We start from the raw sequence: 22110 nt of genomic DNA on the forward strand, positions 1-22110 counted from the left end.
AACCACGCCCCGCGCTCCCCGGAGCTCATTTGATTGGTCGATGCAAAGTCCTTTCTTCTTCTTCTGCTGCTCTCGCTGATTTCTCATGCAGTGCGCCACTTTTGCCCCCATCGGTCGCTGAGGGAAAATGAACGGCTGTCTTGTTCATCATGACACCTGCTGAATGAAGGCGGCATGCTGGAGGTAAACAACGCGATGAAATGTTGACACTCGCCAGGCGTCGTCATGCCAAATGGAAATTGTACACACAGCCAACAGTCAGGAAGCAGCGACTTTGAGGGGTAGGTTTGACTTGTTTTCCATGACATTGATACTGTTAAATAGGATTAACTTGTGATTGCCAACTGCTTGCTCAAGTCTATGCTATCGCTATGTGGCCCTTTGTTGTAAAAAAAAACTTCTTCAGAAACTATTAGGAACCCTGAGGATTTAAGTTTGTTCCACTGGGATTGTTCCACTATTCTATTCTGATATGTGTTTATTTCCTTCCTACCTGAGGGCTACGACGAGTGAGAAAAACTACAGATGTCGGCCATTTTGTGAGTTTTTACTCAAGGCACAAGCGAGAGACTTTACAGCGACCAATCAAATGAGCTCCTTTGAGTGCGGGGCGTGGTCATCCCTGCCCTGCGAGAGGGTTTCTAAACTCTAAACAAATACCTCTAAATGACGCTATAAACATCCAATGTTGATACTTTTTAACTCGGGGCGCCACATTGGGTTGAAAGAATTTGGCCGGGGGCCAAGATATGTTTTTATGTGTAAGAAACAGAATTAGGGTTTTGGTGTGGGTGTGTCTGTCATGATTGGGGAGGTCTAGTCACGTGGACATGACGCGACGTCACGTAATTCAAGAAATATTTTGGCCAGGGGTGTCCAAACTTTTTCCACTGAGGGCCGCACACTGAAAAATCAAAGCAAACGGGGGCCATTTTGATATTTTTTTATTTTAAAAACCAATACAATATATGTATAAAAAATATACATTAAGGCCTCCACTCAGGCTTGATCACGGGGACCCCAAAGGGTTTTGGTCCAAAAAATATTTAAAATGTGTCATTATTCAGTATTATTATTATCTCTAGATCAACACTAGGTCTATCTGTCAATATAACGTTTTTAAAGATTTAAGTCGTATGCTCTTTTTGTCAAAGAAAACCCTGTTTTTTATGGAAAAAACACAAAATATGCAATATTTTCACCCAATAAAATTTTTAAGAGGAATATTTCAGATTATATAATCATTGGAGCCTTAAAAAGGTCAATAACTCATAACACCATTGATTTTAATTCATTATTATTTTTTGAGCAATGACACTAAAAACAAATCACACAAAAATTATTGGGGAACCAAAAGGGTCCTACTCAAAGCTTTCAAAAATAAATTATACTTTTTTTTTACTGTTTACTTTTAACACAATAATCCCGAGATCAACTTCAGATCTATCCGTCAATTATACGCTGTATTGTTGTTTATGTTTTTTGTTTGTTCGTTTTAGGCCCTTCTTTAAAAAAAAAAAAAAAGATACATTTTTTATATGGCAAACACAAAATATGCAACATTTTCCCAAAAAAATATCTCAAAGTGCAATATTTAATGTGACTCAGGGAGAACATGCAAACTCCACACAGAAAGATACCGAGCCCGGGATTGAACTCAGGACTACTTAGGACCTTCGTATTGTGAGGCAGATGCACTAACCCCTCTTCCACCGTGCTGCCCCCTATATATATATATATGTATATACAGTATATATATATATACATATATGGGGGAGGCGGGTACTAGGATGACAGGGGAGGCAAAACAACAGTGCAATACTTTTTAATAACATGGTCACTACTGCCTAGTTTCTCTGTTATATTCTTATTTTACTGTTGTATTTTTATTCTCATTGTTGCTTTCTATTTTTATTCTTATAGTAATATTTTTCTATTTTGTTTCCATTTATACCCCCATTATTTACTTTTTACTTTTTAAATTCGATCTCAATTCTGTACACTGCTGCTGGAATTTTAATTTTTCTGAAGGAATCAATAAAGTACTATCTATCTATCTACATACATACATATACACACACACACATTGCATACCACATTGCAGGGCCAACATACATTATATACTGTAATATATACAGACATATATATATATATATATATATATATACACACACACACACGTGTATATATATTTATCTTTTATTTTTTTAAACTTGGGCCGTCCTGTAGGCCAGATTTTGGACGAAGTAGCCGACCCGCCGGCCGTAGTTTGGGGACCCCTGTACGAGAGTGTAGAGACCAAAAATAACCCCAGGGGGTCCCGGCCCACTATTTGAGAAACACTGCATTAGAATGTCCTGGCGGGCTTTACTGTTTCAAGTTACTGGGAGCTGACATTTATGCCGTGTAATATCTCACACCTTCTGCTTTCGATTACATGTATACGACATTCACGTTGCGTTTTTGAGATATTTTCGTAATGCCAAAAATCAACATGTGCTCACTGAAATTATTATTACATCATGAAAAAAAAAAGTGGTGTTGCAGATGCCTGAAGCGGGACACTCCCACTGTCCAACACCAGTCCCAAAATAGTTCCACCCTCTTCCCGAAAGAGCTGGCAGCTAAGCGGCGCACAGAGTGTCTGCTTTGCTTTGAAAACATCTTTTTCATGGACGCAGCAGAATTATGGAGGTAAAATGATCAAATGGGATTGTGTTTGTTTGGACTTGAGTCATGCAGGGAATGTGTCACCTGTTGTGCTGCAGGTTTCAATCCCAACCAAAGGGGGGATGCAGAAAGAAGGTAAGACTGCACTAGTCGGTCACCTACGTGTTGTAAACATGTGACCTGTGACCCCTAGAGGCCGACGTCACCGTCTATATGGATTTCATGAAGACTCATTGCTGCTACGAAGCCATTCCAACCAGTTGTAAACTGGTCATTTTTGACACCAAGCTCCAAGTAAGTACTAACAATCTTGAGCAAACTGGTTGCATGGAGGGAGCTTTTAAAACTATCGTGATAATCCATTTTGATAACACATTCTAGCTGACAGCAACAAGCGTGAATGCAACGTAGCGTCATTGCCAGCGGCTAATGTCCCTCCACAGTGCAATTCACGAACCCAGCATATAAACTAAAGCAGCTAAACATGCTACACCACACTACACAGCGGAAGAGGAAACAAAGTATGCTAACTGCTAAGCTAGAGCTTTTAAATGTAAACAGATGTGGGTAGATCGATACAGATATTGACAGTAACGATACCAAGTATAGTATCAGTATACGGTCGATACTACAATGATTAGCTCAAAATATTTTACTATCTCAAACTATTTTTTTTGTTATTGTTTATAACTTTAACTTTCGTGCGGATGTGTCCAAAGTGCGGCCCAAGGCCCAATTTCCGCCCACAGCTAATTTTTGGGGGCACTCGCAGTTTGTAAAATAAAAATGAATTCCATATTATCGACATATGTTATTAGAGGTTCTGTCCAACAATAATACAAATAAAAAAATCTGATTAATCACAGTTTTGAATTAGGATTAATCACAAGTACACAAGTGGTGTTACTCGCTTGTACGGTTTTAATCAACTTAAAAATTTGAATTGATTTTAAAAAAAGACCCCAATACTTGGTCACAAATGCAATTTTTTTGTTAAAATAGATTAGAACAGGGGTTCGTAACCTTTTTGACCTCGGGGTCAAACTTTTCACAAAAGGGCCCAGGGCCAACTAGTAATCTTACTCTTAATTTTAATTGTATTCAAATATTATATCTAAGCTACTTACAGTTTAACAGGATAAACCTGTGTTAATCATAGATTATTGTCATTGCTTTGGTTAGGCTGATTACAAAAATAAATTCTACTAAAATATACTGCAAAAGGGACAAATCAAATCTGATTAAAAATAACTTGACATACAGTTACGTAATTATGATTTACAGACTAAATTTGTGATAACATGTGTTTCTTAACTACACTGTCAATTAAATTTAAATGCAAATGAAAATACTGTACAGCGTCACTACTTTAGTCATAATTTTTGCGCTTAAGAAACTTCTATGACTATAGCTCCAGACGTCTTCTGTTTGATATTGTCATTACTGCCACAAGTGGTGGAAAAGTGTATTACAACTGCTCCTACTGGTGCGGCCCATAAGGACCACAGCTGAGAAACAGATATTTTTTGGGGGCCCTCTAGGGGGTGCAACAATAGAAACACTGGATTAGAATGTAAAGCAGGGGTGGGCAATTAATTTTTACCAAGGGCCACATCGACAATATTTCAATTAAATTTTGCTCAATATTATTTTTGATATACCGTAAGATAAATAATTAATAATTTCATTTAACCTAACTTAACTTTATACAAAAGCAGATTGCTTTTGATGGTTTTATTTTCAACACTGTCTTACACTACACTTCCTGATGTATAATACAATGCAAAAATGTCAATTTCTGCACAGGATTAATTTAAAGTTTATCCTGCATCCTCTTTAAAAGTCCTACATTTTGTTCCTTTACTTTGTAAAGGAACAAAATAAATTGTGTGATTAATCGGTGTATATGTGACTAATGCAAAATTTTTTGTGATTAATAGCACGAGTTAACTTGTTAATTTTGACAGCCCCAGTAATGATATTACGCACATTTTTTTGTCACCTACAAAACAAAGCTAACATGGATGTTTTGTCCAGATAGCTTAACATATATTGACATAAATTGGTTTGCTTCCAGCATTTTTAGTGTACAAAATGTATCAAAGTGGCCCACGCATCCTTCAATTTGACTAAATGTGGCCCTCGCTGGAAAATTTTAGACAACTTCTTTAGTGCAAAAAAATAATTATTTAAATGAGAGCCAATGGTAGTCTTTGCTTGTGTTTAGTTATTTTGCATTATTGATGTTATTTTGCTCAAAATACTGTATTAAATGTTAAAAAAGATATAAGGAAATAATTTGAATATTTAATTGATATTGTTATACCGCCATTTTTGTTTTTGTTTTGATTATAATTGTGATTAAAAAAAATTAAGCAATTTAATAATCTTTAGATTATGAAGCCCTTGTAACCACTTGGTATTGGATTGATACCTATATTTGTAGTTTGCAAACAAGAGAAAAAGAAGGGCTTATTACATTTTAAGAAGTGTAGATTACAACAGCAAGTAACCAGATATTAACAAGTAGATTAATAATAGTTTTGACAAAACAATACAACGGGAAAATACAATATGTTGTTACATACGTCATCTTTTGTAACCCATTTTGAAATATTCTAATATCATTTACATACAAAATAATATATCGCTGTATATATCTTTATCGCAGGAAGTTGCAATATACATGGCGATATAAATTTCAGGCTATATTGCCCATCCCTATTAGCATGCTCTTAATATATTTCTCCACATCGAAAAGGTGCAAAAAGCCTTTAATGCGCTGGTGGCCAACAGCTTGAGGGCTGCACCTTTATGGGACAGCAAGTTGCAGAAGTTTGTGGGTGAGTAAAAAGTATAATAACAAGATTGAAAAGATAAAATGCTGTAATTGAAAGGAATGTGCCCTCTCCACTTCCAGGTATGCTGACTATTACAGATTTCATCAATATCCTACATTGTTATTACAAGTCCCCTTTGGTGAGAGTGATTGTCGCAAACGTCATATAAGAAGAAATACGATCATATTTTCCTCATAAAAGGTGCAGATGTACGAGCTGGAGAGCCACAAGATTGAGACATGGAGAGGTAAGCAGAAGTAATACAGAAATGTGTGGTTACCCAGAGAGCAAAAAGTCATCGAATCAACATTGAGATTGATTGAAATTTTTATTAGTAGATTGCACAGAACAGTACGTATTCCGTACAATTGACCACTAAATGGTAACACCCGAATAAGTTTTTCAACGGGGTCCACGTTAATCAATTCATGGTAAATATAGATATGGTTGAAAGGAGCATTGAATGTGCTCGCTGTGATCAACAGTGACATGATGTTGAATTTTCAACCAATTCTGACAATGACTTAACTTTGATTAAACAAGGTTATGATCAACATTGAATTTTTAACCAATTCTGACGATGAATCAACCATGAATCAACTATATTATCAACACTGAATTTCCAACCTATTCTGACAATTTAATATAATAAATCTCTATCATTCACCAAGGTGGAAAATTGTCTTTGGCTCACTAACACTGGCGACAGAACTAGAATAATGCGGGAATAACATTTTACCAAAAAAAAACAACCAACAAATAGTGGAAGTGTCACAATGAGTTGTTGACGAACCCCAAGATGCAGATATGGTGGCAGGCATTGTCCAGGAAAACATGATTTAATGTTCATAAAATAAAGGTAAAAACACAAACTAGGAACTAGGAATAGCCAAAACTGAAAACAGGAACCAGCAAACAGAAAAACTGGAAACACAGCTAATGGCTAACAAGAAAACACAAAACAAAAGAGCTAGGAGAAAGCAAACTACTAATAGCTAACAGGAACAGCTTACCGCTACGACGACAGGTAGTAGCTGTAACGATCTACACGACAGGTAGGAATGACAATAATCCAGCACAGACTGGATGGGAAGGCAGGTTCAAATAGCAGCTGGCTGATTGACACCAGGTGTGGCCCGGTGCCAATCAGCCACAGCTGAGGGGAAAAAGCACTCGGGGAGACGATCAAGAAATAACCAAAATAAGAGTGCTGACAGGAAACAAAGACAAACGCAGAGGAAAAACTAAAACATAGCCAAACTGTCAGGGACAAGCCTGACAGGAAGTACAAAAAAAAAAAGGCACTAGAACAGGCCTGGGCAATTATTTTGACTCGGGGGGGCCAAATTTAAAGACAAAATGTGTCTGGGGGCCGGTATATCTAGTTTTAGGAACACTAATACAAAACCTCACAATAATGTCTGATTGAATGCTAAAAACGTTATGACAGACCGCCTTAAAAACGGAATGGAATTTTTTGTTTTGTTTTACTGAATGAGACACCCAGAATGTACATGACAATGAAGAATGTGGGATTTACAATATTAACTATGAACGATAAAAAACTGAATATTGACAACATATGAATGTCACACCCCCTCTCCATCCACATATTTTACAATCAAGCGAAACGCAACAAAAATGCAACAAACACGGCGAAATATGAACGCGAAGGGTAAAAAAATAAACCCGCCTACAATCTGATATATCTGATACATCACTAAGCTTTACAACTTTGTTGTAAAAATCTCCTTCCGCGTCTGTCCCTGACACCCGCATTTCAGGCTATCCGCTCTGGAAACACTCTGTGGAAATTGATTGATTGATTGAGACTTTTATTAGTAGGTTGCACAGTGAAGTACATATTCCATACAATTGACCACTAAATGGTAACACCCGAATACGTTTTTCAACTTGTTTAAGTCGGGGTCCATGCTCCCTACCCACACTGCTTGATGCCTCGTCTGAGCTGCTGTGACTTAGATTACCATAGCGACTAATTAGATGACCATAGTAACTAATTAGATTACCATAGTAACTAGTATATCATGCAAAAGCGCAGATTCCGACCATTGAAGTACTTTGTATAGTTCAAGACTTACGGTCATTAGAAAACATCACTGCACATCATAATGGCAGCTACAGTTTCCATCTTAAAGATCTAAAAAAAATATTTGTGTATGTCCGGCGGGCCAGATTGAAAAGCTTAACGAGCCGCTAGCGGCCCCCGGGCCCTAATTTGCCCAGGTCTGCACTAGAAGGTCGTGGTTTCAAACCCCGGCCAAAATTATAAAAATGGGACCCATTGCCTCCCTGCTTGGCACTCAGCATCAAGGGTTGGAATTGGGGGTAAATCACCAAATGATTCCCGAGCGCGGCCACCGCTGCTGCTCACTGCTCCCCTCACCTCCCAGGTGATGGAACAAGGGGATGGGTTAAATGCAGAGGGTAATTTCACCACACCTAGTGTGCGTGTGTGTGTGACTATCGTTGCAACTTTAACAACATAAAGAGGAAATAGCTGAAGTGTTAATACTAATGATCTGACCTCGTGGAAACAAGTTATAACGAATAGTCAGACTATGACTAACAATAAAGGTTTGTCGCCATTCCCCGCCCACATCTGTATGTCATCGTCCATCCGTTTTGTCGCCTTGATTTATGTTTGGGCTCATTCAGTCAAAGTACCGAAACACCAACCCTGTTTTTGACCCAAAATAGCCGGCAGTTGTTAGTTAGCTAGTTTGCTAGTTAGCTAGTTAGTTAGCTGGTTAGTTAGCCAGCTAGTAACATAGCACAAATATGTATGGGCAGATTTTGATGAAACTTTTAGGAAATATCAGAAATTAGATAAGGAATAAGTGACTATTATTATTATTAATTCGATTAATAATAATGATAATAATGAATTCAGGATTAGTCACAAGGTTTATCACAAGGTTTCAGTTCTACTTCTTCCTGGACACTTTGAACGCATCTGTAACCCATAATACTTGGTACTTCCTTTATGGGCGTGGCTTTGCCGCATTCTGAAAAGTAAAGGTCTCTTTTGAAATTAATACGTTTTAACACGCAGTTAAATCGTTTAATGTGTGTCTTTTCTCTTTTGACATACTGTTAGTATTAGTATCACCATATCTATCACTTTGGATGTGTATTTCTATGTAATTGCTTCTAATTTGGACAATTTGTGGTCATTGCATAAATCAGTGTTTTTCAACCTTTTTTGAGGCAATGTACATTTTTTTCATAAAAAAATCCGGAGGCACACCACCAGCAGAAAACGTTAAAAAAGTAAACTCCAGGTCCAGGTTGTGCCTTATTTTGAGTTAGTGCTTTAGTTCTTGTCTTGCGCTGTTATTTTGGTGGCCCTTCCTGTTTTGTTGGTGTTTTCCTGTAGCAGTTTCATGTCATCCTTTTGAGCGCTATTCCGCGCACCTACTTTGTGTTAGCAAGCAAGGCTATTTATGTTGTTGTTATCCTTCTTTATGTGGACATTGTTGATTGTCATTTCATGTACTTTGTGGACGCCGTAAGTTTTTGCTGCCGTCCAGCATTCTGTTTCTGTTTACTTTGTAGCCAGTTCAGTTTTACTTTCGTTTTGCATAGCCATTGAATTTTCCTTTCCCTCTCCTATTTTGTTCATTTTTGGTTTAAGAATTACATACCTTTTTACCTGTACACTGTTTTTCACTACTTTGTGCAGATACTGTAGTACTGTAGATGTTTTTATCGCTTTGCTAGATTCTGACAGCTGAAAAAAAAAAAAAAATTCAATTAGTTTACACTAGAGAAGCTCCTGGTGTATTTAGTTAGCTTAACCATTTTGTTTTCCGATGTGAAAGAGCAGTGAATGAATTCATATACTTAAAATGTATTCTCTGATTTTACTTTTTCCTTGTATTTTTTGTCTGTATGGATGTGAAATGGTCTTAAATTATTTTCAAGATGGTCTTAAAAAAGTCTTAAATTTGACATGTCGAAACCTGCAGCGACCTGAAGGGAACACATGTGAAATAATAATAGCATTTCCAATAGGACAGGGGTGTTAAACTCTATCGCACATGCCGCCAAAATTCAAAGCACACTTTATATTGTAGGCCAAACAGGATTAATAGCGAGGTGTTATATGTCAGTCATCTGTCGTCGTGTTTTCTGGCTTGGACAAAATATGCATGACAGCCAGTGAATATGTTTTATGTGGGCAGACTTTTTTTCTAAACACCACTTGTGTGGATTGGATTTTTTCTTAAGGAAATATGCATTAGTGTAGGTTTGTTTTCTGACAGTTTGAGAGTCCATAAATGCATGGTGATACTACGGGAGGGAGATGCTTTTATGTGCACGCTTTTGAGACGACTGCGGCTGCTCTTTCTATTGAAGCGATTGTTGATGGACCACTTCCTCGTCATGCTTTTAACATCCGGGCTAAAGCTACAAAATGTTATAATCTGAGGAGTTGTAACTTCAGTCAGGACGTTGGTAAACAAGGGCAATACAGGAGTTTTCAGCGCCTGAGAAGCAACTGCTTCCCAGCATGCTTTGTTGTCTTTACCTTAATCACTTTTGATTGTGCTGTATTATCATGCTTCTGTAATATGGTATGTTGTACAGACAGGGTTTAATAGTTAAAGTGGTGTTGTTTCTAGCCTTTTGGTGGTACTCTTGACACCCTTAGTGAGAATGGTCAGTGCTATGCATCCTATTAATAACACTGTGGCCTCTACAGATACTTTTGTTACAAAAACTGCTGTGGAGAGTTGTTGTTTTTTTATTTTCTTTTTGCTGAAGTTTCCCATGCTGGCCAGATGCACATCAATTTCTATATGGTTCCACGGGCCAAATGAAATACCTCCCAGAGTCAGGAGTTTGACACCTGTGCGGTCCCTAATTATCAAAGGCATCCTTTAGTGTTTGATTTTTCAATATGTGGAGAAAGTTTGAACACGTCGGCGACCAGACTGTGTCAATTGGGAATCCTTCAATTGATTATTATTATTTTGTATTTGTGAGCTTTAAATATATCATAACACAATATTTGGTGCATGTTTTCAAGTACAGTGGTACCTCAAACTCAGTGTGTCCCAACCTTATTGTTTTGAGATAAGAGCTGTCTCTCGACAAATTCTTATGCTTTAGCAAATGTCACAGCATACCCTGTAAGATCTGGTCTCACTCGCTAGCATTAGCTTAAAGCTAGAAAATGCACATAACTTAGTATTTCCAAGCATGGGAAAGAAGAAAGTGAGTGTGAAGGATAGTGCTGAGAAGAATAAGTCGAGGATGTTCATTGAATTGAAGAAATGAATCACCAAAAACCGGACATTGGTGAAGCAATTTGAGCGTATGACCGATAGTCTGCACCATACTGAAGCAGAAGGAGTCTTAACACCAGCCAAGGATGTTAAAATAATATCTAAATGGCTGACATTTATCCATGAAAATATGGAGAGGCTGCTGATGGTGTGTTTGACGGAAAGCAGCCAGACAGAGAGAACCTAGAAAGTATATTATATATAATATTACATTACTTAAAGGCCTACTGAAACCCACAACTACCGACCACGCAGTCTGATAGTTTATATATCAATGATGAAATCTTAACATTGCAACACATGCCGATACGGCCGGGTTAACTTAGAAAGTGCAATTTTAAATTTCCCGGCAAACTTCCGGCTGAAAACGTTTCGATATGATGACGTTTGCGCGTGACGTTAACGGTTGAAGCGGAAGTATTCAGAGCCCATTGAATCCAATACAAAAAGCTCTGTTTTCATCTCAAAATTCCACAGTATTCTGGACATCTGTGGTGGTGAATCTTTTGCAATTTTTTTAATGAACAATGAAGACTGCAAAGAAGAAAGTTGTTGGTGGGATCGGTGTATTAGCGGCGGACTACAGCAACACAACCAGGAGGACTTTGAGGATAGCAGACGCGCTAGCCGAACGACCTCACCTTGACTTCCTCCGTCTCCGGGCCGCCAACCGCATCGGTGATCGGGTGAAGTCCTTCGTCGTACCGTCGATCGCTGGAACGCAGGTGAGCACGGGTCGTGATGAGCAGATGAGAGCTGGCGCAGGTGCAGAGCTAATGTTTTTAGCATAGCTCTGTCGAGGTTCCGTAGCTAAGTTAGCTTCAATGCTGTCGTTAGCAACAGCATTGCTAGGCTTCGCCAAGCTGGAAAGCATTAACCGTGTAGTTACATGTCCAGAGTTTGGTAGTATTGTTGATCTTCTGTCTATCCTTCCAGTCAGGGACTTATTTGTTTTGTTTCTATATGCAGTAAAGCCCGATGCTATCACGTTAGCTCAGTAGCTAAAGAGCTTCGCCGATGTATTGTCGTGGAGATAAAAGTCACTGCGAATGTCCATTTTGCGTTTTCGACTCTCATTTTCAAGAGGATATAGTATCCGAGGTGGTTTAAAATACAAATCCGTGATCCACAATAGAAAAAAGAGAGAGTGTGGAATCCAATGAGCCCTTGTACCTAAGTTACGGTCAGAGCGAAAAAAGTTACGTTCTGCACTGCACGCTAGTCCTTCACTTTCACGTTCCTCATCCACGAATCTTTCATCCTCGCTCAAATTAATGGGGTAATCGTCGCTTTCTCGGTCCGAATCTCTCTCGCTGCTGGTGTAAACAATGTGCAGATGTGAGCAGCCCTTCCTCCTGTGACGTCACGCTACTTCCGGTAGGAGCAAGGCTTTCTTTTATCAGAGACCAAAAGTTGCGAACTTTATCGTCGTTGTTCTATACTAAATCCTTTCAGCAAAAATATGGCAATATCGCGAAATGATCAAGTATGACACATTGAATGGATCTGCTATCCCCGTTTAAATAAAAAAAAATCATTTCAGTAGGCCTTTAATCAAACTAATTAGTAGTAGTCCTTTTTATTGTATTGTTTTTAATACAATATTTCTAATCCAGAAGTTTGCATTTCTTTTTCAAAAGGCATGTTACATGTAAAAAGGGTGCTGCTTTGGTGGGGCCAAACATAAGTTAGATTAATTTAAATGAATTTCAGTGGACGACGTTGATTTGAGATACAAGTGTTCTGAGTTAAGAGCTCCGTCCCAGAACCAGTTAATCTTCTAAATCCTCTTAACCTTGTCTTGTTTAGATGTCTACTTGAAGTCTTCCCCTCAGCTTCTGATTAGCATTTCTCCAGATGCCAGGTGAGTATGAAAGCTGCCTTTTAGAAAATAGGATTCATTTTGATACCTGTGTGAAGTTGCCACTCCTAACACTTCTAATCCCCCCAAACTTTTCCCAAACGTTTGTTACGGTTTTTGTAAGTAATTCTAATGTACATTTTCCAACCAGTGATGTCATCCATCCCCCTAACCCCCACCTTGTCCAAATCACCCCAAACGTTTCCCAATCGTTTGTGCTACGTATGTGCTGCAAAACGTTTTGTTCTAACTATTATAGTTTTTAAGTTATTAATGTTTTATGGTTTTATGTTATTAATGTGTAATTATTGTTATTAAGCATAACTAGACCCCCCCTCCCCAACACACACACACACACACTTCACAACTATGTCAAATATATCCACAAACATGTCCCATTTGCTTGTGCTACGTTTGTGCTGCAAAAATGTTTGGTTTAAAAGGGACAAGCAGTAGAAAATGGATGGATGGGCATTATAGTTTCTAATTTATTAACATTTTATTTAACTAGACCACCCAACGCCCTAACTATGTTAAAATCTCCCTAAATTTGTCCCAATCGTGTGTGCTACTACAAACATTTTTGGTGTAACTTTTATAGTTTAGGCAGCACGGTGGTACAGGATGTAGACGGACGGTGAGTAAAACAGTTCTTTTACTTCAGGCATGTACTCACAAAATCACTCCTCAAAGGAGGGAACAAAAGGTGACGGTGCAAAAAGGGCAAAACAATGTGCACCATGGAAAAAAACAAACTACTTTGAACAAAAATAAACTAAACTTGGGTCGGAGTTGCAAGACGTGCTAACTACAAAAACAACACCAAGCTGGATGGCACTGGAAATGGCCTAGTCGCAAATAACTATTTGCATCGAAATTGTCATGCTCCGAGAGCCGAGGATTAGAGTCACCAAGTGCCATCCAGCTGCCAAGGCACTGCTTAAGTAGGACTAGAGTGCCACTGTGCACAACTCCTCCACCAAAGTGGAACACAGGAACTCTAGGGGGGAAGGAGAAATGTAAGAATACAGGGTCAAATGCACCAAAAAAGGGGAACTGAAAATACAAAAGTAGCAGCAGGTGGTGACAGTAGCAAAGGGTAGGGGGGATGATTATGAATATAGAAACATTAACAACTTAAAAACTATAGTAGTTAGACCAAAAAGGTTTGCAGCACAAACGAACGAGACTGGTTTAGGGAGGTTTTGACTTCACACAGGTAATTATGATCCATCTCGCCTCTTCCCCAAGCCTCTTCGACGCCATCTATTCCTTACTCAAAAACAAGATCCACAGACTGCCCGTCATAGATCCACAGTCGGGGAACGTCCTGCACATTCTGACCCACAAAAGGATCCTTAAGTTCCTCCATATATTTGTGAGCAAGCTCACCCTTTAAGTGCATGTGCACATATTCTATGACGTATTTATATTTTCGTGTGATTTGTCTGGGCTGTGCTGCCAGGGGAAAAAGGTTCCCAAGCCTGTGTTCGTTCACAGGCAGATCCAGGAGCTGGGAATAGGAACTTTCAGAAACATTGCCACTGTCCACCAAACAGCGACACTTTACGACGCACTTTCCATATTTGTGGATAGGAGGGTGTCCGCACTTCCAGTGGTTGATGAAGGAGGTATGTTCTAATATTCTCCAAAATGTTCCTAGCTTCGTACTTTTATACTGTTTGTTTTCACCAGGCAAAGTGGTGGCACTCTACTCAAAATTCGATGTTATCGTAAGTATTGCGGCGGAGATGGTTCATCCAAAAACTGTTCTCACATCCCTGGATCGCCGACAGAATCTGGCTGCCCAGAAGACCTACAACAATCTCCATGTGACCATGCTGGAGGCCCTTTGTCGGCGCACGTGTTTCGTGGAGGGCGTGATCAAGTGCTATCCGGATGAAACACTGGAGACCGTCATAGACCGTTTAGTCACAGCTGAGGTGGGTGTGTCCTTTCCGCGGTGTGAGCTTCTGCTCGAGAACATCCTCTTTACGTCTCAACCCAGGTCCATCGGCTGGTGCTGGTGGACAGAGGTGACGTGGTGAGAGGCATCATCTCACTGTCTGACCTGCTGCAAGCTATGGTCTTAACCCCAGCAGGTATTGAAGCCCTCTTGTCCTAGCGGGGGTCACGGGGGCCCGAATCTTGGTCAGTGTAGGCTTCAGTCCTGGCTGTCCTCCCAGGCAGGTACGCTCTGGAGCCTCTCACACTTGTAGTCTAGTCTCGAAAGGGCAGGTGATTTTGCAATGCAGTGTGGGAGCCAGTTAGCCATTTTTGCTGGACGTACTGTACGTAGGTTTTGTTTACATGGCTGTACTGTACCCACGGTAATGTGAGAAAGAACAACACACTTAATTTAATTCCACATACTGATATACTAAAGCTTTTAAGTGTTGTAAGAGTTGTACGGGACCGTTAGCGGAAGAATTTAATATAGCTACTTTTTTAACCCACATAGAAGGAGAAAAAAACGTTGATTAGCTGGCAGATATATATTTGCGAGGCCGTTTTCAAGAAGGATATTTAAAGAGAAATTACATCTTGTGAGACGATGTCGGCCAACTCCGGAAGCTACCTCAGCTGTCCTGGCGATGAAATGGGGAAATGTCTCGAATCAACCGACTACGACTACTGGCTTATACGGCGTCGAATGGGTTCTACAAATTGTGAGTTCAAATATTTTATTTCTTCATTTTTTCACGTTTAATGTTTTTTACAATTTTAATTTGGACAGTACCACATACGATATGTTTTAATTGCTGATGTGGGTTTATTTGATTTTTAAAATGCACAAGAAAATAACCTGTTTTGTTGATGTGTTTCAATGCACAATAGTGCGTAAATGTGTTTCTGTATAGTATTTATCCAGCAACGGTCATGTGGTGACATAAATTATGGTATTTTGAGAGGTAATCATTGAAGTCGGACATCACTGAAGGCATAGGTGGCTACCGCCATTGTCAAAACCAAACTAGTATATGCAGTATGTCATCAAGATAGTCAGGGTGCCCAACCTCATCTCATAAGCAGGTCCACCCCCACCCACCCCAAAAGACAATTATTACTTTTAAATACTTTGATAACTGCGCTACTTCTCTAAAAATAATACTCATAAACAGTAAACAGACAACATGCTTTTTTTTCCAAAATACCGTACGTTGTTTGTCGCCCAAAGCTACGTTGCTAATGCTAATGTGAAGAAGAATAAAACATGCTTTGATACGTACCAGTCTGAAAATGCCGTGAACACATCAACATGTACCAGGTGATGGCGTTAGAAGTCATGTTTGATCGTCTCAAAGCTGCTTTCCAGGCTATTCGCCGTCTCTTTATTACCATCATAACCCGACTTTCTTCGGCTTGGCTTTCATGCTGAAAATTAAGAAAAGTCTCACCAAAACATTTTTTTCCCCGAAGCAATCATGACCAGAATTAGGGCAGTTAATGATGCCGCCATGTTGAAAACTTGTTAAAGGAAAAAATACTTTTAACACATAGTTTTGCATTCAGCCATGTAAATAAGCGATTCAGAACCCAGCATAACCCACAATGCACTGCGATTCCACTTCACACTTTCAAGCCTTATTGTGTCTACATTCGTCCCTCGTTTATAACTGTTAATTGGTTCCAGACATTTTATTTTATTTTTTTAATGCACTTTTCTATGCATTAACACATCTGTTAATGCTAACTACTTAATTGTGCAATAGGGATATGTGCAACAATACCAGCGCTTTACCTTATATGCAACAACTTAGCACACTTGCACTTTAGCACTATAGCACTTATCCATCTTCAACTACTATGGAGACTTTATTCTTGATTTGTCCTAAACTGAGGTCATGCAACAACCAGCTGTATTATATGGGTCTCCAATTGGTTTTATTTATATAAATATATATTTGAATCTGTGTATTCTGTTGTACTGTTTATGTCTGATGTTGGTGCTCTCCAACTTTTCTGTACATGTTTTTTTATGGACCTTGTTGTATACACCATCAACCTGCCGGAGACTGCAGATGGAAATTAGCCATTGGCTACAATCTGGCACATGTAAATGTTAGATGTTCATTAATGTGCATTGTCCCACTAAACAAATACAATTATAACACTTATACTACATGACTGTAATAAGTTAATTATCGCAAAGTATAGAAATCATTAATTATCAATCATATATTTTCAAAGCTAGAGGATAAAAAATACATTTACGACCTTCTGAATGTATTATGGGAGCCCTCCAAACATGAAATAACACTCTTAAGTCACCTTTACACTCTTTTAATCCGATATAGTAATGCTGCCTGAAGCTGAGCCAATCAGTGGCAATGACACTGAACAGCGCGCTTTGATTGGTTTGGTCTTCTCTAGTGGCCAACACTACTGTAGCATTTATATTTTTAGTTTATTTAGAAATGTTTATGCTTGAAAATGCTGAATTTAGGACCCAAAAATTGGTAAATATGCCTAAGAAAAATAAAATAAAATAAAAAATTAAAAAAAATAAATTTAAAAAAAATATATATATACACTATATATATATAAAACCTAAAAAAAACCTGTGATGTGGTGAAGCATCATTATTTGAAGCACGATATGGCGAGGGACGACCGTACAGGCATGATTATATGTGGGCCATTCCACCATATCGGGGTTGTTTGCATCAACGTAAATAAAATTACGAAAACAATTAACTGTGAATTATATTTTTTGCTAAGCCAAGTGTCCCGCACATTGATCTGACTGCATATTTAATAAATATACATGAATATAAAGGCTCCAGCAACCCCGAACGGGACAAGCAGTAGAAAATGGATGGATTATCATATTTTGAGTAGGAAAAAAAGCACATTTGAAGTTGTTGTTTTTTTAGCAAATGTCACTGTTTCGGTGGAATGGCCCACCTGCTTCTGCTCTGAACATTTTGCATGCAATTAGATTGGATTTCCTTCTGATTTTTTTACGTTTACATTTCTCCTATTTATTTTCAGAAATAACCTTTATGAGTGACATGTAGAAGAAGAACAATTGCCCAGCTCAGTGCTGCTGTTTACATGGAGATGATAGAATGGACAGTGATCGAACCTTACAGACTCTGCAAAACAGTTCTGTTCCCTATTTTTAATTTTGCTACTTTTGATCGAATTGATCAATATTGCACTTCTTGTTCTGTGTTGTTGTATATTTATTAATAAACTGTATTGTATTGTGAGGCGTGTTGTACAGTATTTTCAGCAATAATTTAAAACAAATATATAAGAAAATGCAATATCTTTTAGTTTATAATGATTGAAAAGATTTCTGAAATAACCAACATGATTGGATGCGTTTATTTGATTGATTGATTGAAACTATTATTAGTAGATTGCACAGTACAGTACATATTCCGTACAATTGACCACTAAATGGTAATACCCAAATAAGTTTTTCAACTTGTTTAAGTCGGGGTCCACGTAAATCAATTCATGGTACAAATATATACTATCAGCATAATAGTCATCCCACAAGTTAATCATCAGAGTATATACAGTACATTGAATTATTTACATTATGTACAATATTTACAATTCGGGGGGTGGGATGAGGAGGGTTTAGTTGATATCAGCACTTCAGTCATCAACAATTGCATCATCAGAGAAATGGACATTGAAACAGTGTAGGTCTGACTTGGTAGGATATGTACAGCGAGCAGAGAACATAGTGAGTTCAGAAAGCATAAGAACAATATATACATTTGATTATTTACATTTGATTATTTACAATCCGGGGAGGTGGGATGTGAAAGGGGGAGGGTGTTAGTCAAGGGTTGAGGTTGACTGGAGGTGTTGTTTTAGTGTGGTTTTGAAGGAGGATAGAAATGCCCTTTCTTCTACACCTGTTGGGAGTGCATTCCATATTGATGTGGCATAGAAGGAGAATGAGTTTATTGTCATTGCACACAAAATACAATGAAACTGGGTTCAGAATTCCACTTGAATTTCTTGCAGCATGTTATAAGAAATACTAAAAATAAAGTGTTACATGTGTGGCAACAGTTGCTCAACGATGCTCTTTCATGTAGTACTATTTTTGTCCACACGATGGTAGAATTGGGCTTTAATGCGTATTTGTCTGTACAGTATTTTACGTCAGTGGTTCTCAACCTTTTTTCAGTGATGTACCCCCTGTGAACATTTTTTAATTCAAGTACCCCCTAATCAGAGCAAAGCCTTTTTGGTTGAAAAAAAGAGATAAAGATTTAAAATACAGCACTATATCAGTTTTTGACTTATTAAATTGTATAACAGTGCAAAATATTGCTCATTTGTTGTGGTCTTTCTTGAACTATTTGGAAAAAAATATATAAAAATAACTAAAAACTTGTTGAAAAATAAACATGTGATTCAATTATAAATAAAGATTTCTACACATAGAAGTAATCATCCACTTAAAGTGCCCTCATTGGGGATTGTAATAGAGATCCATCTGGATTCATGAACTTAATTCTAAACATTTCTTCACAAAAAAAGAAATCTTTAACATCAATATTTATGGAACATGTCCACAATAAATCTAGCTGTCAACACGGAATATTGCATTGTTGCATTTCTTTTCACAGTTCTTTTTGACAGACATTTAAAAAAAATCTCACGTACCCCTTGGCATACCTTCAAGTACCCCCAGGGGTACGCGTACTCCCATTTGAGAACCACTACTCTACGTCAGTGGTCCCCAACCTTTTTGTTGCTGCGGACCGGTCAACGCTTGAAAATGTGTCCCACGGACCGGGGGGGGGGGGGGTTAATGGTTTTATTTTTATTTTTTTTGTCATAAAGAAATACAATCATGTGTGCTTACGGACTGTATCCCTGCAGACTGTATTGATCTATATTGATATATAATGTAGGAACCAGAAATATTAATAACAGAAAGAAACAACCCTTTTGTGTGAATGAGTGTACATGCGGGAGGGAGGTTTTTCGGGTTGGTGCACTAATTGTAAGTATCTTGTGTTTTTTATGTTGATTTAATAAATTAAAAAAAAGTTGTTTTTTTTCTTGTGCGCCCCGGTACCAATCGATCCACGGACCGGTTCCGGGCCGCGGCCCGGTGGTTGGGGACCACTGCTCTACGTAAAGAGGGAAGCACGTGACCACAGCTCCTGAGTTGTCGTTGTTTTACCGGAAGTCATCATTGCTTGCCTGTTAAATTTGCATTCTAATGTGTTTGGTGAAAAATACACACCAGCAGTTGACCCTTGATTGTGGTTTTACAGTGAAATGTTGTATTGTAATTTGAACGGACACGGAGGTTTTTTTTACATGTGTGTTTTATTTTGAAGGTACACCCGGAAGTTGTTTGTTCGGAATGCCGGGCTTTTGACCCCGATTCTCGCCACCTACCCCGTGATCTCCAAAACAACACAACAAAGTGGAGCAAATAAATATGGCGACCGCAGAGGAGTCACGAAGACGCCCCTCGCTCACTTCCTCTTCGGTCGGCCTGGAGTCGCTGTTCCCCGCCGGCACGTCGGCGCACTCTTGCGGCGACGAGAACCCGGAGCTCGACCGACTGCGGGAGCGTCTCGCTGGCTGGCTGTCGCCGTACGAGCCCGCGCTGCTGTGGCTTCAGCAGCTGCTTGTGTGGGAGAGGCCGCTGTACAGCATCTCGGTGGCTCTCACGCTTAACACCTTATTCTGGTATGGTTGTGTCCAACACCTTATTCTGGTATGGTTGTGTCCAAAGGCAAGATGTCGCCTCGCTGGTAGGCTCGGTAAAGATATGCAGGCTAACGCCAGCGTGGACGTGGAAGTCACGATAAGGCTGCTTAATCCCATGTCTTTAGCCGCATGCTAACATAGCTCATGGCGAGTATACGCTCATAACGATGACCAAATATGCGTGAAATTAAATGAACGTAGAAAAAAAAATTATGTTTATAAAACCAAGTTGAATTATCTTTATTGAGGCTAAAGCAATACTTGGGCCTTGTCAGCTGTCACTGACATGTTTGGTGACAGTGTGTGTTTAGGCAACATGGCTGTCAGTGTTTAACCAGGTAGTTATGTAACCCCACTCTGTAGGGGTTCTTTTCAATGTATGTTTAAAAAAAAAAAAATAAAGTAGGATGTTTGTTTTTTCCCCAGGCTGCTGTCATCCACCTCCCTGCGCCCTCTCTTCCTGTTGAGTGTGTCCCTCCTGGGACTGATGCTGCTGGAGAGATGGAAGCCAAAGTTGCCCATTATTACTAGTAAGACAAAGCATTCACATGGGGCTGAAATCCATTCAATCATTAAAAAACATTTTTAACATGGAGCATGCCTTTTTAAAAAGAATAACTAACTTTTAGAAAGAAATATAAAAAACAAACAAACATTACAACAGCCTGCGCTGCTAACAATTACATTACTTAGGGTTGTCAATGTTTAAAGGTGCCATATGTAATCATTTCATGTCAAGTCGTCATTAAATGGCCCTAGTATGTCAAAAGACATTAATAAATCATTAACTTAAAGTTCCGTATTTTCTGCACTATAAGGCGCACCGGATTATAAGGCGCACCTTCAATGAATGGCCTATTTTAAAACTGTTCATATATAAGGCGCACCGCATTATAAGACATAGAATAGACGCTACAGTAGAGGCTGGGGTTACGTTATGCATCCATTAGATGGAGCTGCGCTAAAGGGAATTTCAACAAAACAAATAGTGATTGTACTGACACTTCTACTTGCTGCTCTCTGTTCAACAACCCATTGTTCGAGTTTTTCCTCCAACTGTAGCCATCTCGCTTTGTTCCCTCTGAAACTCTGTTTAGTCTTCTTTACTTGGCGCAGGTCATCATGTTGCTTCCTCCACTTCCGCACCATTGATTCGTTAATGTTAAATTCTCTCGCTGCTGCTCTATTCCCGTGTTCTACTGTGTGACTGATCGCCTTGAGTTTAAACTCTGCGTCGTAAGCGTGTCTCTTAATAGGAGCCATTTTTGGGTCTTTACATAAAGTTTAGGTCTCGCAACTACGGTAAGCAGCCGCCAACTTAATTTTCCCCCGTAGAAGAAGAAGCGCTTCTTCTACGGTAAGCAGCCTTAGAAGGGGGAAAATGAAGTCGGCGTAGTTACCGTAGTTGCGAGACCTGTTGTGGCTCAATATTGGTCCATATATAAGGTGCACCGGATTATAAGGCGCACTGTCAGCTTTTGAGGAAATTGGAGGTTTTTAGGTGTGCCTTATAGTGCGGAAAATACGGTACCAATGATTGTCACACACACACTAGGTGAAATTTGTCCTCTGCATATGACCCGTCCCCTTGTTCACCCCCTGGGAGGTGAGGGGAGCAGTGAGCAGCAGCGGTGGCCATGCTCGGGAATCATTTTGGTGATTTAACCCCCAATTCCAACCCTTGATGCTGAGTGCCAAGCAGGGAGGTAATGGGTCCCATT

The 22110-nt window shown here is 39.1% G+C and overlaps 2 protein-coding genes across 4 annotated transcripts in view; both read left to right on the forward strand.

Moving 5' to 3' along the window:
• The first annotated feature begins 101 nt into the window (after nucleotides 1-101).
• Nucleotides 102-14876, forward strand: prkag3a (protein kinase, AMP-activated, gamma 3a non-catalytic subunit). The gene is made up of 12 exons (XM_062060720.1): nucleotides 102-281; nucleotides 2735-2805; nucleotides 2864-2964; nucleotides 5432-5513; nucleotides 5591-5649; nucleotides 5712-5757; nucleotides 12635-12689; nucleotides 13938-14064; nucleotides 14152-14317; nucleotides 14382-14419; nucleotides 14483-14629; nucleotides 14695-14876. The coding sequence occupies exons 1-12, from the start codon at nucleotides 226-228 to the stop codon at nucleotides 14809-14811; spliced, it is 1065 nt and encodes a 354-aa protein (XP_061916704.1). The 5' UTR covers nucleotides 102-225; the 3' UTR covers nucleotides 14812-14876.
• retreg2 (reticulophagy regulator family member 2) overlaps nucleotides 14858-22110 on the forward strand; it is a 23708-nt gene continuing 16455 nt past the window's right edge. The window contains exons 1-3 of one of the 3 annotated variants that reach the window (XM_062060676.1): nucleotides 14858-14876; nucleotides 20011-20368; nucleotides 20816-20919. In XM_062060676.1, coding sequence (XP_061916660.1) covers nucleotides 20115-20368; nucleotides 20816-20919 — 358 coding nt within the window. In that variant the 5' untranslated portion in view covers nucleotides 14858-14876; nucleotides 20011-20114. Of the gene's footprint in view, nucleotides 14877-19861; nucleotides 20369-20388; nucleotides 20397-20815; nucleotides 20920-22110 lie in introns of those variants that run through there. The other 2 variants (XM_062060685.1, XM_062060694.1) reach the window with 2 other exon arrangements.

This window comes from Entelurus aequoreus, linkage group LG01, assembly GCF_033978785.1.
Source record: "Entelurus aequoreus isolate RoL-2023_Sb linkage group LG01, RoL_Eaeq_v1.1, whole genome shotgun sequence".
Classification (NCBI taxonomy): domain Eukaryota; kingdom Metazoa; phylum Chordata; class Actinopteri; order Syngnathiformes; family Syngnathidae; genus Entelurus; species Entelurus aequoreus.

Bases quoted from the DNA above. Each gene is read 5' to 3' on its own strand.
- prkag3a (XM_062060720.1), top strand. From the start codon at position 226: ATGCCAAATGGAAATTGTACACACAGCCAACAGTCAGGAAGCAGCGAC. The intron at 5,514-5,590 runs GTGAGTAAAAAG...CTCCACTTCCAG, and splicing joins CAAGTTGCAGAAGTTTGTGG to GTATGCTGACTATTACAGAT. The intron at 5,758-12,634 runs GTAAGCAGAAGT...TGTCTTGTTTAG, and splicing joins CAAGATTGAGACATGGAGAG to ATGTCTACTTGAAGTCTTCC.